The sequence below is a fragment of the Maniola jurtina genome, chromosome 16 (assembly GCF_905333055.1).
Source record: "Maniola jurtina chromosome 16, ilManJurt1.1, whole genome shotgun sequence".
Classification (NCBI taxonomy): domain Eukaryota; kingdom Metazoa; phylum Arthropoda; class Insecta; order Lepidoptera; family Nymphalidae; genus Maniola; species Maniola jurtina.
Genome location: NC_060044.1, coordinates 6,061,945 through 6,081,686, shown reverse-complemented (window position 1 = coordinate 6,081,686; position 19,742 = coordinate 6,061,945). Strand labels below are relative to the sequence as shown.

Here is a 19,742-nt window from a genome sequence, read left to right as displayed (position 1 = left end):
AAAATCTCAACCGTTGCATTAGGCCAGTTTCCGGCTTAGAGATAATATCTAAAAAAGTTCAATAGAAATTCCTTAAGATAAAGCTTTTAGTAAAGCGGTGTGTGGATCTTTTTGGGATATTAAAAATTTGTTTTTTAAAGTTTGGTGTGGTTAGCATAAAAACTGTTTATTGCCTTAAAATGGTTCACCCTTTCACGAAATTTTGTTTAAATTTCTAATATGTCCAGTGAACCAGTTTTTTTTAACCGGCACCAACTGTTAAGTTATGACCACAAAACGAGCACAAAGAAATACTCTTATACACAAAAAGGGAAGGCAATTTAAGTTAATTCAGTAACCAACAGACATGGCTACTTCCAAATGAACTCAAACGTAACAAAAACGAAAACAAATCGTGAACAAAAACGCAGGTCATTTCGGTTTGGACTCTCTCGTTTATTTTTTTGAAGCGCGGACGTGCATCCGAACCTTGAGGTGATTTTTTATTTGACTTGACTTCAAACTAAAAATTTTACTCATCTCGTAGGTAGAGCGGAGAAAAATAGGCTAAGAAGCTAAAGGGAAAAATTAAGGGGACCTAAATAATAAAATTTTATCAATGGGAAGACCTATCTTATATTATAACAACTTTTTGAAATAAATAAATATTTGTATTTAATATGAAAAATGAGGGACTTTTAATACAACATTTCATCCCCTCTTCAAGGGTGTTTACAAAAATAACTTCTTCGTATATGCATTTTTACCCTACTAACTAACTAACTAAAAGGAACCTACTTACTGACAAAATTTCAAGTTTATAACCCCAGCGGTGTAGGTGTGGTATAGATCAGTCAGTCGTTACAACTCTTCTTGTAATATAGGCTGGTTTTTTAACCCCAAAAAGAGGGGTGTTATAAGTTTGTTTGTGTGTATCTGTGTATCTGTCTTGGGTATCATAGCTCCTAAACTAATGAACCGATTTTAATTTAGTTTTTTTTGTTTGAAAGGTGGCTTGATCGAGAGTGTTTTTAGCTATAATCCGTTTGAAAGTTATCAGCTCTTTTCTAGTTACTCTAACCTTCACTTTTCGGGGGTGTTATAAATTTTTAAGTAGGTAACACTTGTCTACGATACAGTAACTTTCGTATATGAAATTAGGATACCGTCTCTAAGACTATGATGCTCAGATCGAAGGTACGGAAGGGACCGTAAGAAGATATCGGAACGCTCCTTTTCTAATCGCAATTTTGTTGTGCGATCAATTTTGGCTAGCCAGTTCTTTACGGCTGTACTTTTTGTTACATTTTTGTTTGAAGGTTAAATGGCTATTAGTCTTATAAGAGGATCTGCATAATTTAATAGTTTGATAAGATTTATGTGTCCTATTAAACATCTTTTAGTGTTCAGTTCAGTTGTTTTTCATTGGCTTGCTTCCAGTTTTATAATAATCACATTTTCTTTCTTGTAATAGCCAATAATAATTGTTATTATTGCTCTATGGGACTACAAAAGTTTAATTAAAATTAATTCGTGGACGTGTGCCTATATTTCTATGGCCGCTATAACAACAAATAATAAACTTTCAAAATGGCCGCTATGAAAATTAAAAAAAAACTAAAAGTAGTTATTTCTTGTACGATTGTACGGAACCCTTCGTGTACGAGTCCTACCCGTACTTGACTGATTTTAAGTTTACTTATTATATTAAAACTCTAAAATAAAAACATTAACGTTCATCTGTTATTATTTAGACCTTATTCGATATCATATTGAGTAAAAAATTATGCAGCGGGCTTCAGTTATTAACTAGGGCTCTAGAATGGAAAGCACAAAAGAATAACTTGAATAACAAAGTAGCCGAAGAATAGAAACTTGAAAGTTACTTGAAACCTTTTCACCTCCAAATACATAGTTTATATTTTACATGACAAGTCACTTATGAACTTTAAAAGGCTAACCATAATAATCTGTGTTTTGAAACTTACGGGGTAGGTACAGTCAGCATGCGATAAATCTAATACAAAACATAGAGAGATAAGTAGGTAAGTTTACTAAACAAGAATATAAGTTGGTCATATTTTTGGAGCTTCTATTTTTAATCAGCTCTTTTATATGCACTCAATTTTTACTTAAAAAATATTTAGTTGTGATACTTAAGATACTTAATAAAAATATGTGCAACATATTATGTAGGTATGTACTTCAAAAAGTATTGCAAAACATAGATATCTTATGGACGTCTACTAAACTTATTCAATTTAATTTTAATCTAATTTCTTCTCTCAGTTTGTTAGGTAGTACTTAGGTACTAGTTAGGTGATAGTCAGGTAGGTATTCCCTTATCTGCACTTTTTTTTTAGCTTAAAATGGTTCATTACACTGAAATCCTCCTAGGCAGTTAACATAACATTACTTATTTTTACTGCTGACTGTACCTCAATTTAAAATTCATCACATGTACACAAAAGTCCGCATACTCATCCACGGAGGCACGCTTTTAAAAAATAAGATAAAAACAAGTCAAGCGTGAAAAGAACTTGGGTGGTTTAATTTTGTTCTATGGCCTAACTCGGACATAGGTACGAAAAAGGATCAAAGCAAAACATTTTAATTGGTCTATGTTTTTTAGTTTCTTTATATTTTCATCCCTAGACGTAAAAGTGGTGAACTTACCTACTCGTACCTATTATTACTTACCTACTTGTTATTTTTTTAACCGCTATTTTGGTAAAAAGTAACTGACAGTAAAATTAACAAATTATATTTACATACATACAAAAAGATTTGTTCTGACTAACTGTCTGAGTTATCAAACGCACAGGCTAAAGCGTTATGCTAAGAAACTTGAACGTAAGTAGGTAAGTAGATTTCTTTTGTAGTTAATGTAGTAGGTATGATAAAATATTTCAAAGAATGAAAGTTTGTATGTAAAGTCGTAGTTTTTCAAGATATATCCTTGAAAATTAATATTTGGGATTTCGCTGAAAAATAAAAAATACATCGTGTTTCAGGATTTTTAGAAACTCCACCGAAGTGATGGCAGGTTAGCTAGTTTATACAAATACCTAAACCTAAAGCTTGGTCAAATGCAACGTGCGACAGCAATGTGCATAATGCGACTTCTAGAAGTTGTAGTAGGTACAACTTCAAGGACCTGCAAGACCTTCATAATATTGCATTTGCAGCCGCCCCGCTACCATCGCGTTTATTAATACTTGCGTGAATAATAACGAAGTTTTTAGCAATATAAAGAGCAGGCAAACATTTGAACGCGGAACCCTAGAAAGCAGAAAAGGAAAATACGACCCGACATATTTAAAAAGGGCACAGTGACAATGCGTACAATAGAAAAAATAGTTTCTAGCGACAACGTACAACAATAACACAATGTGGTCCCACATTTTTTGGTTTCGGTCTTTTTTCCGTCTTGCCTAAATGAATATTTTAAGGGCCACAGATGTACATAAAATGTGTACTAGGAACGTAGTAGGTACGTCTAAAAGCTATTGCTGCTATGAGTTTAAAAAAATAAAAATTGCAAGCAAACGAGCAGGCGGGTCACCTGATGTTAAGTAGTGCAACGGGTGGGGTTTGAACCGCCGACATTTCGGAATTTAGTCCGCTCCTCAACTGTTGAGCTATCCAGGCTCTAAACACACAAAAAATTCCTTGAATACTATTAAGGGAACCTCTTGTCTCTGTGCAAAGTTTTTAAGGATAAATAAAAAAAATATATAGCCCTAGAATGATTTATGAGTGTACACCAAGCCTATTACTATTATCTCTCCAATCGCAGCAAAGCACACAGCAAGATTGATTGTACCACTTATGAATTAAGTAACAGAACTTTTATCAAAGAGAAATCAAATTAATTACTCAAAATGGAAGCTAATTAAATGAAATAAACGATAGTAATAACCATTAGGAACAGCTCTACATTTTTATCACAGAATTCTTAATATTATGTTCAATATGTATTTAATCGCTTAGTAGCGTTGTTTATGTTGTAAGATAATATGATACGAAACCCCTTGCTTCATCATCAATCATCATCAACTCATCACCGGCCTGTGAGCATGGATATCTCTACCATGATGGCCAAGTGCGGATTGGAACACCTTTTTGACAACAGTATGGAGAACTCTCAGGCATGCAGGTTTCCTCACGATATTTTTCTTTACCTTAAAAAAGCTAGCGATATTCAATTGTTTAAAAGGCATGTAGGTATACCTAACTCTGAAAAGTTAGAGGCGCATGCCCGGAATGATTTTTAATCAAAATGATACTTATATTCTTTATCCCATGTTCTGTAGTAAAACTTTTACACTCATCCCTTTTGACGCTGTTCATCGATTCCTACCATGTTTCTTCCTTCCCTTCTCCCGCCAACCTTTCAAAAAAGGTTCTTCAACAGCCCTTTTCCGCTATGTCTCTTTTTTAGTTATTCATATTACATCTCTGGATTCTAGCATTTCGGTCATGTTTAATTCATCCAAGCGGGAATGTCATACCTACATAATTTGCTAACATTGACATGGTTGTGATATGCTTTCATTAAAGGAAATATTTTACTACCAACAAGTGTAAATTAAAAATTTATAACACCCCCGCAAGTGAAGATTACAGTAACTAGAAAAGAGGTGATAACTTTCAAACGGCTGAACCGATTTTCTTGGATAGCTATGAACAAAAAAAAAAACAAAAAAAAAACTAAATTGAAATCGGTTCATTAGTTTAGGAGCTACGGTGCCACAGACAGATACACAGATACACTCGTCAAACTTATAACACCCCTCTTTTTGGGTCGGGGGTTAAAAATACTGATGTATCTGAGCTAGTGATTTATCTCTATAATAAGGCAACACTGAAATTCCTTACCTACATTATCGTACATCCATTCTTCAAGCTCTTAAAGATCCAAAGATAATTTGTGTATTTCCTGACGGCGCACTAATAGCGAGAATAAAAGGTGCCTATCCTTCCGCCCCTGGAAACATCACGCGCGTCCCTTCAAAATAGAATAAAAAACCTAATGCCAAGCTCATTGTGTTTAATCTTAGAAGCAGGTAGATTGAACAAAAACCGGTAACTACCATTAAGGTTAGGACTACAGACTCCGGTTTCACACCGATTTATCTCCGTTTTCATACAAAATGAACTCGAACACAAGTTCGTATATTTTATAGATCTGTGTGATACAGCACTTTACTAACTAACTAAGCTTGTAGCAGCGAAACGAAAAAGTTACAACTCGAGTTAATAGTCCGGTTAAATAAAAATACGAACTTGAACTGGAGCATCTAGTTTATAAAACTAATATAGCAATAATTTACTAGAGAATATAAAATTATAAAATAAAAGATTTGAAATGCCATCGTTTCTACAAAACTTATAACAGCAAGCTCATGGTTTTCACATGCACGATACACTAACGTTTCATTAGTGAAGAACTGAACCGGAAAGCAACCGGGACGTGTAGATCAAGGTTGAAAGCAAAGGCGTTACGCAAAAAATAAACAGCAAAAAAAAGTGTGCGTGATCGTAGCAAATACTTGGGATTATCACCAGATGGCGATGTTTGAAATGCGTTATGATGTGCATGATATGGGCGCTATTGTTTGTGATTTACCAAATACGATGTTTAATAGATCGGCTGTATCGATAGCATGTAAGAAAACCCCAGAAAAAAACGGACTAAATTGTATTGTTAAGTTTCAATCAACGTTAGTTCAGACACGTATCTAAGTGAGACTGCTTACTCTGTCGCTCTTGTAGAGTTTTGGTTGAAGCGTAAGTATAAGGTTTCTATGTGTGTATTATACAAGATTATGGCCGCGACTTTGTCCTCGTGGAATTGGGTTTTTTATTCGAGAGAAATCTTAGATATTTGGGGATAAAAAGTAACCTATGTTCACCTCCGCGATGCAAACTATCGGTGTACCAAATTTCGTCGAAATCAGTTAAATGGATATATTACAGGCCGGATATATAACGGATATATTATGTTATATTAATAGTATGGGTATAAGTATATTATGGTAAGAGGTTTGGTAGTTGAAACCCAGCAATACCTCCTACACTAAAAGTACCTAATAGTAAAATTTTAATAGGGTTAAAATATGCGTGTCCCCAAGAGCTTTTAAACAAAACAATGCACGAAAGCTATTTCGATTGTGAAAAGTCTTTTTATTTGCTACATAAAAATGTTTACGTCTTTACCCTTTAATACATTTTAACGCACCATTGAATGTAGATTCTTATCAAAGGGCTCTTAGAAAATGCCATCTAAATTAACCTATTGTACCTCTTTAGTGCGTAATTTAAGTTAATTTAGCTATTTGGATTTTTATCGTTTATAGCTTTGTGCTTGATGACCTCACGTATCTGACCTGCACCTACGCACTTGATACAATATTATGCTTTGAATTTGCATTGCAACTCAAAATTTTAAGCTCTCATTTTCTAGGATAGGCTAGCTGGATGGAGCGTTGTTTGATAACAATGTTACAGAGTCAAAAAGAAACACGTTATCTTGTTTCAATAGATAACCTTTAAAAAAACCGGCCAGGTGCGAGTCAGACTCGTGCACCGAGGGTTCCGTACTCGGGTATTTTTAACAATTCGGGTATTTTTTTCGGGTACAAGATAAATCAAAAACTATTATGTATACTAATAACTATTATGTAAAGTAAGATAACTATACCAAGTGGGGTATCATATGAAAGGGCTTTACTTGTTCATTCTAAAACAGATTTTTATGTATTTTTAAGCATAATAGTTTTTGATTTATCTTGCAAAATGACGGGAAAATACCAGAGTAAAAAAACACGTTGATCCGTTGCTCTATTCCGAGTTCCGACATGATAAGGACCGAATGCGAAGGACAAACAAACATTTTTTTCGCATCTATACTAATAAATAAAATTGGAGTGTCTGTTTGTAATTTCGAAATAACTACCTCATATTAAGCTCATATGGTTATTTGAACGATACCATAACTGAATCACACGTTTTTAAAATTTTTGTCTGTCTGTCTGTCTGTCTGTCTGTCTGTCTGTCTGTCTGTCTGTCTGTCTGTTTGAAAAGGCTAATCTTTGGAACGGCTGAACCGATTTTGACGGGACTTTCACAGGCAAGTAGAGGATTGACCAGGGCGTAAAATAGGCTACTTTTTTAACCGACTTTTAAAAAGGGAGTTGTGTTTTTCTACCTATGTACACCGAAATCTCCGAGATTTCTGAACCGATTTGCGTCATTTCTTTTTTAATCGATAGAGGAACTTTGCGAAATTGTTTCATAAAAAATTTGGAGTCCAACTCCTCAATCCTGATGCTGCAGGGGATCTGACCAATCCACGCGGGCGAAGCTGCGGGCATCAGCTAGTCTACAATAATATTAATAAGTACTAGTAAGAATCCTTACTAATTACTAACTAGTGCTTATTAGTACTTATTAGTAGAAGAGCAGTGCTAAAAGAATGTACACTCTTACACATGCGATATGATATGATCCGTATAAAGGTATGGATAAGATTATGGATAGTTAAAATTTAATATTTATGATACGAAATATCAAGTATCAATGCTACTTGTCCGACTATGTATGCCATATTGCCACGGTCATTGGTCATTGTCAATACAACCATTCGTAGAAAAACTTTCTCTCAAGCGCGTATCTAGAATGCATCAAAGTAATTCCGACAAGAGAATGGTAGCCCGCCATGCGGAATCGAGAGAGGCTTCTGCAGTCACTCAAGAGATACCATCAGGATTCTGCTTTGCAATTTTAAGACAGCGACCCGAACAGACCCGCTATTTGGCTTCGCGTAGATACAACTGCGTCGACTTTTACACCATAAAAACCGGCCAAGTGCGAGTCAGACTCGCGCACTGAGGGTTCCGTACTCGAGTTTTTTCCCGACATTTTGCACGAGAAATGAAAAATTACTATGCTAAAAAATAAATAAAGATCTTTTTAGAATAAACACGCAGGAAGTGCCCTATAGGTTTTCTTGACCAACACGACGCGACGGACAGACGGACGGACAAACAGACAACAAAGTGATCCTATAAGGGTTCAGTTTTTCCTTTTGTGGTACGGAAGCCTAAAAACTATAAGGTATATCTCGCGTAGGAAAGGTTAAAGTACTGAATCAGATTTTAAATTATAGGGGCTATGTTAGGTTAAGTAAAGAACAGTTACAAACTCAAGAAATTATTTGCTTGAGTGCAGTTTTGCTCTGTCATTAGTGAGGACTACATTATTGCGGCACCTAAATTTGATACTCTAGTTCCATAGTCTTCAGATATAAAACCTTTCTTCAAAAGACCCAAAAGTAGAGCTTTTTTCGCTCAACGACTGACTAGCAATTCAGAGCGGTATCAGCAATAGTGTCATGGGAAACATGTCCATGAAAGATCATTTGGATGGTGTATTATTTTTGTGAGTAAATATAAAATACTTATTCTATATTTTTCTAGAATTTTCACCAATTTTTATAACTTTGTTATAGCTTTTTACTTTGCGAAATTAGCAGTTCAAAACGGTAGCAGATCAGCTTTTGAAAACTCCTTTAAGTTATTCAAAGACGTGCTTCTCATAACCAAGTTATAAATGGATTATTTCAATAATATTCATAATTATGTCCAAAATAATATCACACTAATATTATAAAGGCGAAAGTTTGTATGTGTGTGTGTGTGTGTGTGTGTGTGTGTGTGTGTGTGTGTGTGTGTGTGTGTGTGTGTGTGTGTGTGTGTGTTTGTTACTCCTTCACGCAAAAACTACTGGACGGATTTGGCTGAAATTCGGAATGGAGATAGATAATATCCTGGATTAGCACATAGGCTACTTTTTATCCCGGAAAACCAAAGAGTTCCCACGGGATTTCGAAAAACCTAAATCCACGCGGACGAAGTCGCGGGCGTCAGCTAGTCTTGTATAAACAGCTCAATAAAGGACACTTAATATAAGCAAATCAAACCTGGTTGTCATCAAGCATTTCATAACGAATGTTACAATAAAAAATCTTTAAATAAAAGTCATTTACATTATAAAGGAACCGTTACAAAGCTTCTATCAAGTTCTTGTCAACAGGAATAACCATTTGAACCGGTGCCGGTGGTAGATTGATATAAACTGACTGACATGTGACGATTCAAAAGCCTTATTCGAATGGAGCCCATTTTGTGTTTGATTTTATAAACGTACGGGTTCAGGTCCTGTTAAATTTTCTTTCGGTGAGTGATAATAAGAGCCGTGATAGGCTAGTGGTTAAAACGTCTGCCTCCAATTCGGGAGGTTGGGAGTTCAATCCCGGGCACGCACCTCTAACTTTTCAGAGTTAGCGTGTCGTTCTTAGTTAAGTTCCTACCTACTCAGTATTATAACATAACTAAGCGATTGTGAACAATGCGGTTTAATATTAAAAATCTACAAATTATTCTTACAACATAAAACTACTTAAATAAAATTTGCTAGGTAAGTAAAAAATGGTCAATGATTATTATTATTCATTCAATAAGTACCTAAACAAATTATTATGACAATAAAATCATTGATCAATATGATATAGCCTATCTAGATTTTACATACTTATTTCTTCTATCACAAATCTTATCAATATATTTAAATAAATAATTTCGTGTAGGTATACTTGCTACGGTTTAAAGAAAAAAATATAAAAATTTAAGTTACGACTGAACAAGGACATAAAAACTCTGTTGGGTAAGACCCATCGTAAAATTTTAAAAGTTAATTAAAACTCAATCAAGATTCTTACTAAGCCGATAGAATAAAACATTAATCTCTATGTTGGAAGCTGAAAGATATAAATTTAGTAGAGTATAAAATAAAATAATAGGGGTGTTTTTTTATTATTTGGTTTCTGCTATGACAAGGAAAATGAGAATAGCTTTCAGGCACGCTTGACATTTTGTAATCATTTGTACTAAAAAAAATCAAGATTTCTATACATTTTAAGCTACTTATACACTGGCGTCTAAGATAAAATAGATGCAATACAACTTAAAATAAATATAATTTTTCAAAAGTATTAAACTACCTACTCAAGTAATTTATTTAATAAAATTAACTCCATTTTGTATTGAAAATACGTATCAATTAAGTAATTATTCATTTGCTTAATTAATTAGATAATAATTTAAGGCGTTTTATATTAGGGGAAGCCAATGATAGCATCGTACTCTAAGAAATAGAGAGTAATTTACTAATAAGGGAAGGGCGGGTAAGGCATTACGTACTAAACAAACAGCCCCTTGTCAAAACCTTGTTGTCTATCATATTGATACTGACAGTACAGTACGATACTTTTTAACCCCCGACCCAAAAAGAGGGGTGTTATAAGTTTGACGTGTGTATCTGTCTGTGACATCATAGCTCCTAAACTAATGATCCGATGTTAATTTAGTTTTTTTTGTTTGAAAGGTGGCTTGATCGAGAGTGTTCTTAGCTATAATCCAAGAAAATCAGTTCAGCCGTTTGAAAGTTATTAGCTCTTTTCTAGTTAGTGTAACCTTCACTTGTCGGGGGTGTTGTAAATTTTTAATTTACACTGTTTACAAAATGTACCTAATAAGTACAACAATAAAATAAATAACTATTCTCAGGGTACAAATTTTTGAGTAATGGTAGTCACTAGAACACGTAAGTAGTAGTAGACTAGTAATAGTATAAAGCTTTATTGCAATTTGCAACTCAACATAGAAATAATTAGAAAAATGTAAAAATGGCTTTGTCACTGAAGTGATATTGATAAAGTGAAGTGAAAAAAGTGATACGTATGTATATATCTTGGCTTGACTCTACAAGGACTGGGAGAGATTAAGGGGCATGAGACGGGTCTGCCAACGAAATTCAAATTTAATTTGGTTTTTCGCAATTTGTAAACTAATACGACAACGTAGACTTATGTCATTTTAATTGCGCCAATGGCAGTGTCATCCTCACAGATTTATATAAAAATCTTGTATATAAACCAATGAGGTGGTACTAATTTGTGAGATATAGTAAATACTAGAGCTAATTTCTTAAACTGGACCCTTTCAAGTAAAGATTTTTATATAAACCTACTTTGTCGTATTAGTTTACAAATTGCGAAAAACCAAATTAAATTTGAATTTCGCAGGCAGACCCGTCGCATCCACCTTAAGAACTTAAACACATAGATGCCCAGCCGGGGGCTATAAGTCCAGGGCTAGCAAACCATGTCATACAAGCGCCCTGCGGCGTATACGGTAAGGACCATTGATGTAAGAGGGTAATAGAAATAAGGAGAATAGAGGAGGAGGAGGAATAAGGAGGGTAAGGAGGTAATAGAAAATATAATTATAATACATACCATATATTTTCTAAATCAAAGTAAAAAAATCTCGTCTCCGGTACGCCTTAACTTCAGCTGAAAACTAATCTATGTCAAGTTAGAAGTGAATTTAATAGTTTTAAAATCCACTTAGGGAATTCAGTTCTTGAATTGTATTATCAAACCTGCCAAACTCATACCGAAAACTTACCATGAAACTATCTCGAGAAGGAAACGCAATTACGTAACTTAGAAATGTGTATCGGTGTTCCTGTAAGCGATAACCGAGCACAATTTATATCTACCAATATTTACAGATACGATTTATCTAAACGGGTTATGCTATTTATTTGAATCGTTCCGAACAGGTTGCCCGGTTATCTGTATTGGAACTGTGCCTCCATAAATGTAATTTGTAGTTACTGACTATCCCTTTTATATGACTAGCAGCCGCCCGCGACCTCGCCCACGCAAACCTTTAAAAGGACTTCTATAGTATCTCTCTATTTACTGCCACCTGATAAAATACAATGTGATACAAGGGAGCTACAAATTTATTCATGGACGGTCGCAAAGGTTTTCGCTGGTTATTCAAAAGGAAAGAGCAAGAACGTGACAGTGGTTTTATTATAATTACTAAGACTTCATCGCCTTGCCTTCTTAGTCACACATAGTGCAGCTATTATTGTTGCTATACCATACAGTTTAACTCTGTTACTTTTTTAATTGAAAATGTTACAGTAAAACTTAAAACTAGTCTTTTCTAATTACTGTACAAATCATACCTGCGTGGTGTACAAGAGTATGCCAAAAATACTGGCTGCATTTTTGCACTGGACAACCAGGCTGATCCTTTGCGCAATGAACCAGCTCTTCTGTCACCAGATAAAGGTATTTACCGGGGTGAAATATCTCATATTTTTTTACTACATTAAGTACAATTATATCAGTATTGTTGGTTGTTTGACGGATAAAGCGAAGACAAGAAAGGCGCTTATTAGCAAAGTCTTTATCCAGTACCTAATGGAAGTCCATATGCTGATGTGTTATCCGTTTGCTGATGTGAATTATCTCCGGCTCCTAGTGATATATTCATTATATATTAAGAAGTAGATATTATGAGGACAATTTACACTGAAGATATTATAATGATTTCACTTGACAAAACTAACAAAAATTGCCATATTTCAAGGGGTCTGAGATTTGGGATACAAGGTCTAATAGACATACCAACTATATTTGCAAACTGTGAGACAATGCCAAAATTCATTTATTCAACTTACAACTATAATAGTCAAAAATAATATTATCCATTGTAGTGGTTGGTGATGTCAAAATTACACTTACATTTTAGAACACAAATTTTTGGCGATGGCCCAAGGTCTGCAGAAAGAGAAGTTTTTTGATGATAAGCTGAAAGTTGGTAGAAGGTACAGTTTGAATGGTGATTCTTCTGTCTTGCATATTATTATGGTGAACTGTAGACTACCCACAGTTCAGATGGTGATTAACAATGTATGAATTTTAAGTTCCCAGGCTGAAATTTTTGAGAAGATTTTCGATAACAAGCTGAAAGTTGATAAGTAGTTATGGTAGTTTTTAGGGTTCTGTACCTCAAAAGGAAAAAGAAAACCTCATAGGATCTCTTCATTGTCTGTCCGTCTGTCAAAAACCTATAGGCCACCTACCTAGGTAGGTACTTCCCGCTGACCTAGAATCATGAAATTTGGCAGGAAGGTAGGTCTTATAGCAAAAGTAAAGGAAAAAATCCGAAAACCGTGAATTTGAGTTGCATCACCGAAAAAATTAAAACGTGTTTAATTAACAAATAAATAGTAGGTAGGTATTTTCAATTTTCAAAGTAAGATAACTATACCAAGTGAGGTGTTGTATGTAAGGGCTTTACATGTACATTTAAAAACAGATTTTTATTTAATTTTATGCTTAGTAGTTTTTGATTTATCGTGTAAAATGTCGGGAAAATACCCAAGTATGGAACCCTCGGTGCGCGAGTCTGACTCGCACTTGGCCGGTTTTTGATGAGCTAACAGCTCATTATCAAAGACCTCCTCCACCATAACCAGGAAGGTAGATACTAGCGGAAGGTGAAGGAGATTGATATAGCAGTTCTTCTGAGTATGGCAAATTAGACATTTGAAAATGGTTACCACAGGAACTGTACTATAGGGTCAGTTACTATTACTATACTAACAGTTACTATAGGGTCACCATAGGTTTTTCAAGTCGCCTTATTCCATAGTCCTAATCTTCTATTAGGACAAATACTTATGTACATACATATCTACCTACACAAACATAATATAGTTATTTAAACCTATTATCATGAGATGATCTTAGTCCTGTTTAAGTTGATAATGCCCTGATCTGGAGAGTTTCAATTTTCAAGAGTTCTCGAATATTTTTACCAACCAACCTACCTACCTGCCTAATTTAAATTTTACGTTCTGACAAATAAGTTATAAAGATACGCCAAATCACCAATATAATAATTCTGTATTCATAAAAGCTTCACTGCTATAAAAATACTTTGCCATTTATATTGCACTTACGAAGCTCGTGTTCGGTTAAATTTATTTGCGAGCCGTCGGAGGTTTCGAGTTGGTAGGTAGGCGCATACGGTGATTGATTGAGGGACAAATGAACAATCTACCTATCTGCGGTACAGGGGTGCATCGTGCAGAGTTGCATGCAACGTGCAAAATGCATCCTATATTATTTTCGTACGGAACCCCAGAATGTAACGGTTTATACGTAATTCGTATCTATAAAAGGAGACTAACAGATTGACTGTTACATTACAGTTCAAATCTGGCGCTAAAATCTAGAGATTTTGCTTGTAGATAGGTGCCTACTCTTTTTATTTAAAAAAGTCAGGTAGATACTTATAGATATGATTTTTTTTATCCGAGATGTATCTACTCAGACGTAATAAAGTAGATCGCAAATTGTTGGTAAGGTAAAATAAAACAGTGAATATAATGAAATAAGACCATAGATTAGATAGATAGTACCAAAAATAGATTAGGTAGGTATTCTGTCAACACATATGAAAAGTATGGCTTAGCGGTAAATAGATCTAGGTACATAAAAGAAGCAAGAAACTAGAAAGGTTATTTATACATTCAATAGGTAGGTACTAAACTAAAAGACGAAATAGAAAACACTAATCCCACCAAAAACATTTCATGTAAAAAGTTAGCCAAGACTCACAAGTTCATAATGCTTTCACTGTTAAAAAGTTATGAGATCTCTAGTAGAGCCAAGCCCCTAGCTGATCTTAGATTTGTGCTGGCCATGGGACCTATCCCAAGTCCAAAGTAATATAGCTCTTAAATGTTCTTGACTATATCACATTTATAACAATAAATAACAAATCACTCTACTTACAAGCTCTGATTCTACAAACCCTATATCTTGGTAAAAAAAGTACGGTTTGGCCGTTTAATAACTTTTAACGTTTAATATGTTATGTCATGTAATAGTTTTACGAACATTAAACGGCCAAGCCGTACTTTTTTTACCAAGATATAGGGTTTGTAGAATCAGAGCTTGTAAGTAGAGTGATTTGTTATTTATTGTTATAAATGTGATATAGTCAAGAACATTTAAGAGCTATATTACTTTGGACTTGGGATAGGTCCCATGGCCAGCACAAATCTAAGATCAGCTAGGGGCTTGGCTCTACTAGAGATCTCATAACTTTTTAACAGTGAAAGCATTATGAACTTGTGAGTCTTGGCTAACTTTTTACATGAAATGTTTTTGGTGGGATTTCATTTCTTTTTGGCAGGTGCCCTAAATTTTTTTTGGATCTATTTCTTGTAGGTACATCATTTTCATGGCCCACTCTCTATCGTTACCTCTTTTTTTAAAAGCTTTTATTCAATTTGCAATGTACTCGTATGTAAGTATATTTGTTCGGGTGGAATCTTGCAACTCAATTTTGAAGCAGATATACCAAATTTCAGTCTTTTAGGACTTCAGGAAACACAGATACTTGGTACGTTTGATAAATCTGCCACGGACATCTTATCATGTAAACTTTAGTATTCGAGCAACAAATTTTACAGATATGCATCTCATATACGAGGGGATGAAGAGGGACCCGATTTCTTAATTTATCTGTTGTTCATTATTCTTGAAATTTGTACTTAATGCCAAATTTCAGTCTTCTAGGACTTCGGGAAGTACCCTAGAATAACAGACTAGAAGTTTTGACTGTCAATAAATCTGAAACTATAAAAGCTAGACAATTGATACTCAATGCGTTTAATCAATTTGCCAAGGACATCTTATCCTGAAAATATCAGCATTCTAGCGACAGAATTTACAGATTTGCTTTTCTCATAAGAGGCGTAGAGTGGGGAAAATTCCAATTTCTCAATTTTTCTGTAGTTTGTATGCAATTTCTAGTCTACACACCAAATTTCAGCCTTCTAGGACTTCGGGAATTACCCTAGAATTACAGACTAGAAGTTTTGACTGTCAATAAATCTGAAACTATAAAAGCTAGACAATTGATACTCAATGCGTTTAATCAATCTGCCAAAGACATCTTCTCCTGAAAATATCAGCATTCTAGCGACAGAATTTACAGATTTATTTTACTCATAAGAGGCGTAGAGGGGGGGCATTGCCAATTTCTTAATTTTCCTGTAGTTTGTATGCAATTTCTAGTCTACACACCAAATTTCAGCCTTCTAGGACTTCGGGAAGTACCCTAGAATTACAGACTAGAAGTTTTGACTGTCAATAAATCTGAAACTGTAAAAGCTAGACAATTGATACTCAATAAGTTTAATTAATTTGCCAAGGACATCTTATCCTGAAAATATCAGAATTCTAGCGACAGAATTTACAGATTTGCTTTACTCATAAGAGGCGTAGAGGGAGGGCATTGCCAATTTCTTAATTTTCCTGTAGTTTGTATGCAATTTCTAGTCTACATACCAAATTTCAGCCTTCTAGGACTTCGGGAAGTACCCTAGAATTACAGACTAGAAGTTTTGACTGTCAATAAATCTGAAACTATAAAAGCTAGACAATTGATACTCAATGAGTTTAATCAATTTGCCAAGGACATCTTATCCTGAAAATATCAGAATTCTAGCGACAGAATTTACAGATTTGCTTTACTCATAAGAGGCGTAGAGGGGGGGCATTGCCAATTTCTTAATTTTCCTGTAGTTTGTATGCAATTTCTAGTCTACATACCAAATTTCAGCCTTCTAGGACTTCTGGAAGTACCCTAGAATTACAGACTATGAATTGTGATGATCATCAGTGAGGGACGAAAACGGCGTATTTTAGGTATCAATAAATCTGTAACCATAAAAGCTAGATATTTGATACTTAGTATATTTGGTAAATTTGCTGAGGACACCTTATACTGAAAATTTCAGCTTTCTAGCGTCATCCAGACCGAAGTTATGACGGGTCGAAAATACGGCGAAACACTTCGAGAAAAAGGTACTACGTAGCGCCCCGGCCGCCGTTTGGCTCGTCTTGGCGGGGGCACTGCCGTGCCCCCTGATGTTATAAGAATAATGAAACTCAGAAAGCAATAGGCGAAAAATATTTTTCAGTACAAATAAAAACTGAAAAATGCTGATCTACAATATGAAAATTTTACAAAAGTGTCCACATACAGTAGGTAGGTCCTGTTTGAGGATGGGTATGAATCCCACTTCTGATACTACTTATGTAGCTATACCTACTTAAACTTACCTATCTAATTTCAGAAGTGGGATTCGTATTTATTGAAGACCAAAGAAATTATAAAATTAAGTTTACAAATTAGTGTTGATTATGGTCTAATAGAGAGGCTCTATTATTAATAATAATATCAATATTGTCGGTGATGAAGTACTGACTGATGACATCTTTGGTTTGATTCGAATTAAAATGCAAAATGATTGTTTTAATGTAGGCCACATGCTTACATAGGATAGGATATAGAAAAAAACTTACCTTTTGTAAACATGTTGCTCTACATTGGGCAACTCTCAAAGGAGATGACACTTCCTCCTCAGCATTAATAATAATATCAATATTGTCGGTGATGAAGTACTGACTGATGACATCTTTGGTTTGATTAAAATTAAAATGCAAAATGATTGTTTTAATGTAAGCTACATGCTTAGATAGGATAGGATATAGAATAGAACTTACCTTTTGTAAACATGTTGCTCTACATTGGGCAACTCTCAAAGGAGATGACACTTCCTCCTCAGCAAGCACTCCAATCCAGGTAACGATCGCGGAAAACAAGGAAAAATTATATAATAACATTTTGGCACACATCTTCTTTGGTATCTCTATGTTTTATAACAACGTCCTAGTAAAGTTCCTCTGTTATCATAACCGGCACATAAATCCAAGCGATATCGACATAATAAAGTTTTCAGCCGATAATACCAAACTTTATTCAATGCGTAAGTTTGGTAGCACGTTGAACATGATAATTTGTATGACAAAGTTTTTCGTATTTTCTTCTCTAAAATACAATCCTTTCTTCTTAGATCGCAGCGATGCAATGATCAAAACTCAAACGGAACAAAATTACGATATCAATAACGTAAATGCACAAGAAAATTTATTTTCACAAGTTGAATCGTTCGCCTTGGAACATTTCACGAGAGCCGACGCTACCGCGAGCGCGGTCGAAAGCGGACTAACCACCCCGCCTGAAGAAGCTCTGTTCCTCTCCCCTCTGATAGTTAATTTTTATGTCTTTCTCGCTCTGGCACGAGGGTTCCCCTCCTCTCCTTCACTCTCACTACAAAGTGTGCGTCCATACTACTACGTATGCGGCTCTCTCTGTCCTCTCTACTAGTGCATATATTTTATTCTATCTCGTTTCATCTCGGGTGGTTTTACGTTGTTTTTCCTTGATGCAGTTTAACGGATGGGAATGTGGTGGTTATTGTTAGACAAAGACGGTGGTAGTAGAAATTTTAGGGTTGTTCAAAAGGGGTGACAAAGAATCGAGCTAATTCAGGGCTCACGTTTTTATGGGAGTTCGGGCGGTAAAAAGTATCCCGCCTCTCTCGTTTGTTCAAGTTTATGGTTCTCACGTCGTGAAGCCATATTAATAATATTAATGGTTGTCGTATCAACAATAATGCCATTTTGTTATGAGGAGCTTTATGAATTTTTATGTCTTGATTAATATTATCAAAAAGATTTAGGTACATCGACAACAGAATTCCATTTATAATAAAATAACAAAGTTTTAGGGGATTCATTTTTAACACTTTTTGAGATAAAACTGTGTAGTCTTTGTTATACTTAATACAAGGGATAATAATATATTTGCAAGAGGAAAAGCTTTTATAAAACCTTGCGCAAAAGGATTAAATAAGACTTCAGTGTACGTGACAGAACAAGCCTCTCTACGAAAAGGCATTTTTCGTTTTCTTTCCTCGTCCCAGCTTGTATTCATCTCATCTTTAATCTCGCAGACTTTGTCTAGACAAGCCTGGACGGCTGCACACAATTTTACGGAAAGGATGCTCTATCGGACCTACGTCGTCGATCGAAAATTGATACTTTGAACATTTTTTGCTTGGCCTGCGGAAATACCGCCTTTGTCCTCTTGAAGACTGGCCAAAAACTTGTTAATGTTTTAATAATAGGTCAGCCAGATTCGTAGAATCAATTTTGTTTGATGCGCGTTTTATGTTTTTGGGTCAAGATTTTCTCACTCATTGACTATGGGTTAGATAATAGGTAAGTATACTAATCATTTAATTGTAATCTGCGTTATAAAATCTGTATTTTAGGGGCACTTTAGATAGGTAGTTATTTAGTAGAGGGCTATAACATATTATTGCGCGTGTACCAGACCTCCGTTATTTTATAGAAGCTGAAAATTTCTCTGCGTGAAGTTCCTAACACAGGGAGGAATGATTGGCGACTATGAAGTTTGGTTCATGGTGCTTTGGGAGATAACAGGTGATAAAGATGTAAAAAATCTTACACCAAAGTAATAAAGTCTTATTTATTTTATGTTTTCTTCGGTATAGTATGAGAAATCACGTAATGCATTCCCAGATACTTTGTATCGTGGCAACCCTCAGCCAGACACTCTTAAACTTTTTCATACGAAACCTACCTTTTATTAACGTATTTAAATTTTAAATCAGTCCATCCAATTGAGGGTTACGATGTCACACCAAGCATATACTTACCTAATTTTATAGACCTACAGACAGGCATAGGGGTCAAACAAAGGTCTCCTCTTTTTTTAAGGTTAAAATATAACTTTTCATAGAACTTTTTCTTCGCGTAATTGTTCATAAACCGTTCCAGGTTAATATTTGGTTGTGTCGGTAGTTTATAGACAAGCATTCTCAATTGTAGACAACGATGAAAGGTTTACGGCCTCGTAAAGACGACAGCATTTTAGGGTCAAGGC

At 34.9% G+C, this 19,742-nt stretch overlaps 1 protein-coding gene across 2 annotated transcripts in view; it reads right to left on the bottom strand.

The window, feature by feature from the left end:
* LOC123873006 overlaps nt 1–18,012 on the bottom strand; it is a 75,390-nt gene extending 57,378 nt beyond the window's left edge. Inside the window, exons 1-2 of one of the 2 annotated variants that reach the window (XM_045917651.1) lie at nt 17,552–18,012; nt 17,294–17,350 (exon numbers count right to left, since the gene is read on the bottom strand). In XM_045917651.1, the coding sequence (XP_045773607.1) occupies nt 17,294–17,350; nt 17,552–17,626 (132 nt within the window). In that variant the 5' untranslated portion in view covers nt 17,627–18,012. Of the gene's footprint in view, nt 1–17,293; nt 17,351–17,494 lie in introns of both variants that reach the window. The other variant, XM_045917652.1, reaches the window with a different exon arrangement.
* Nucleotides 18,013–19,742: the final 1,730 nt, after the last annotated feature.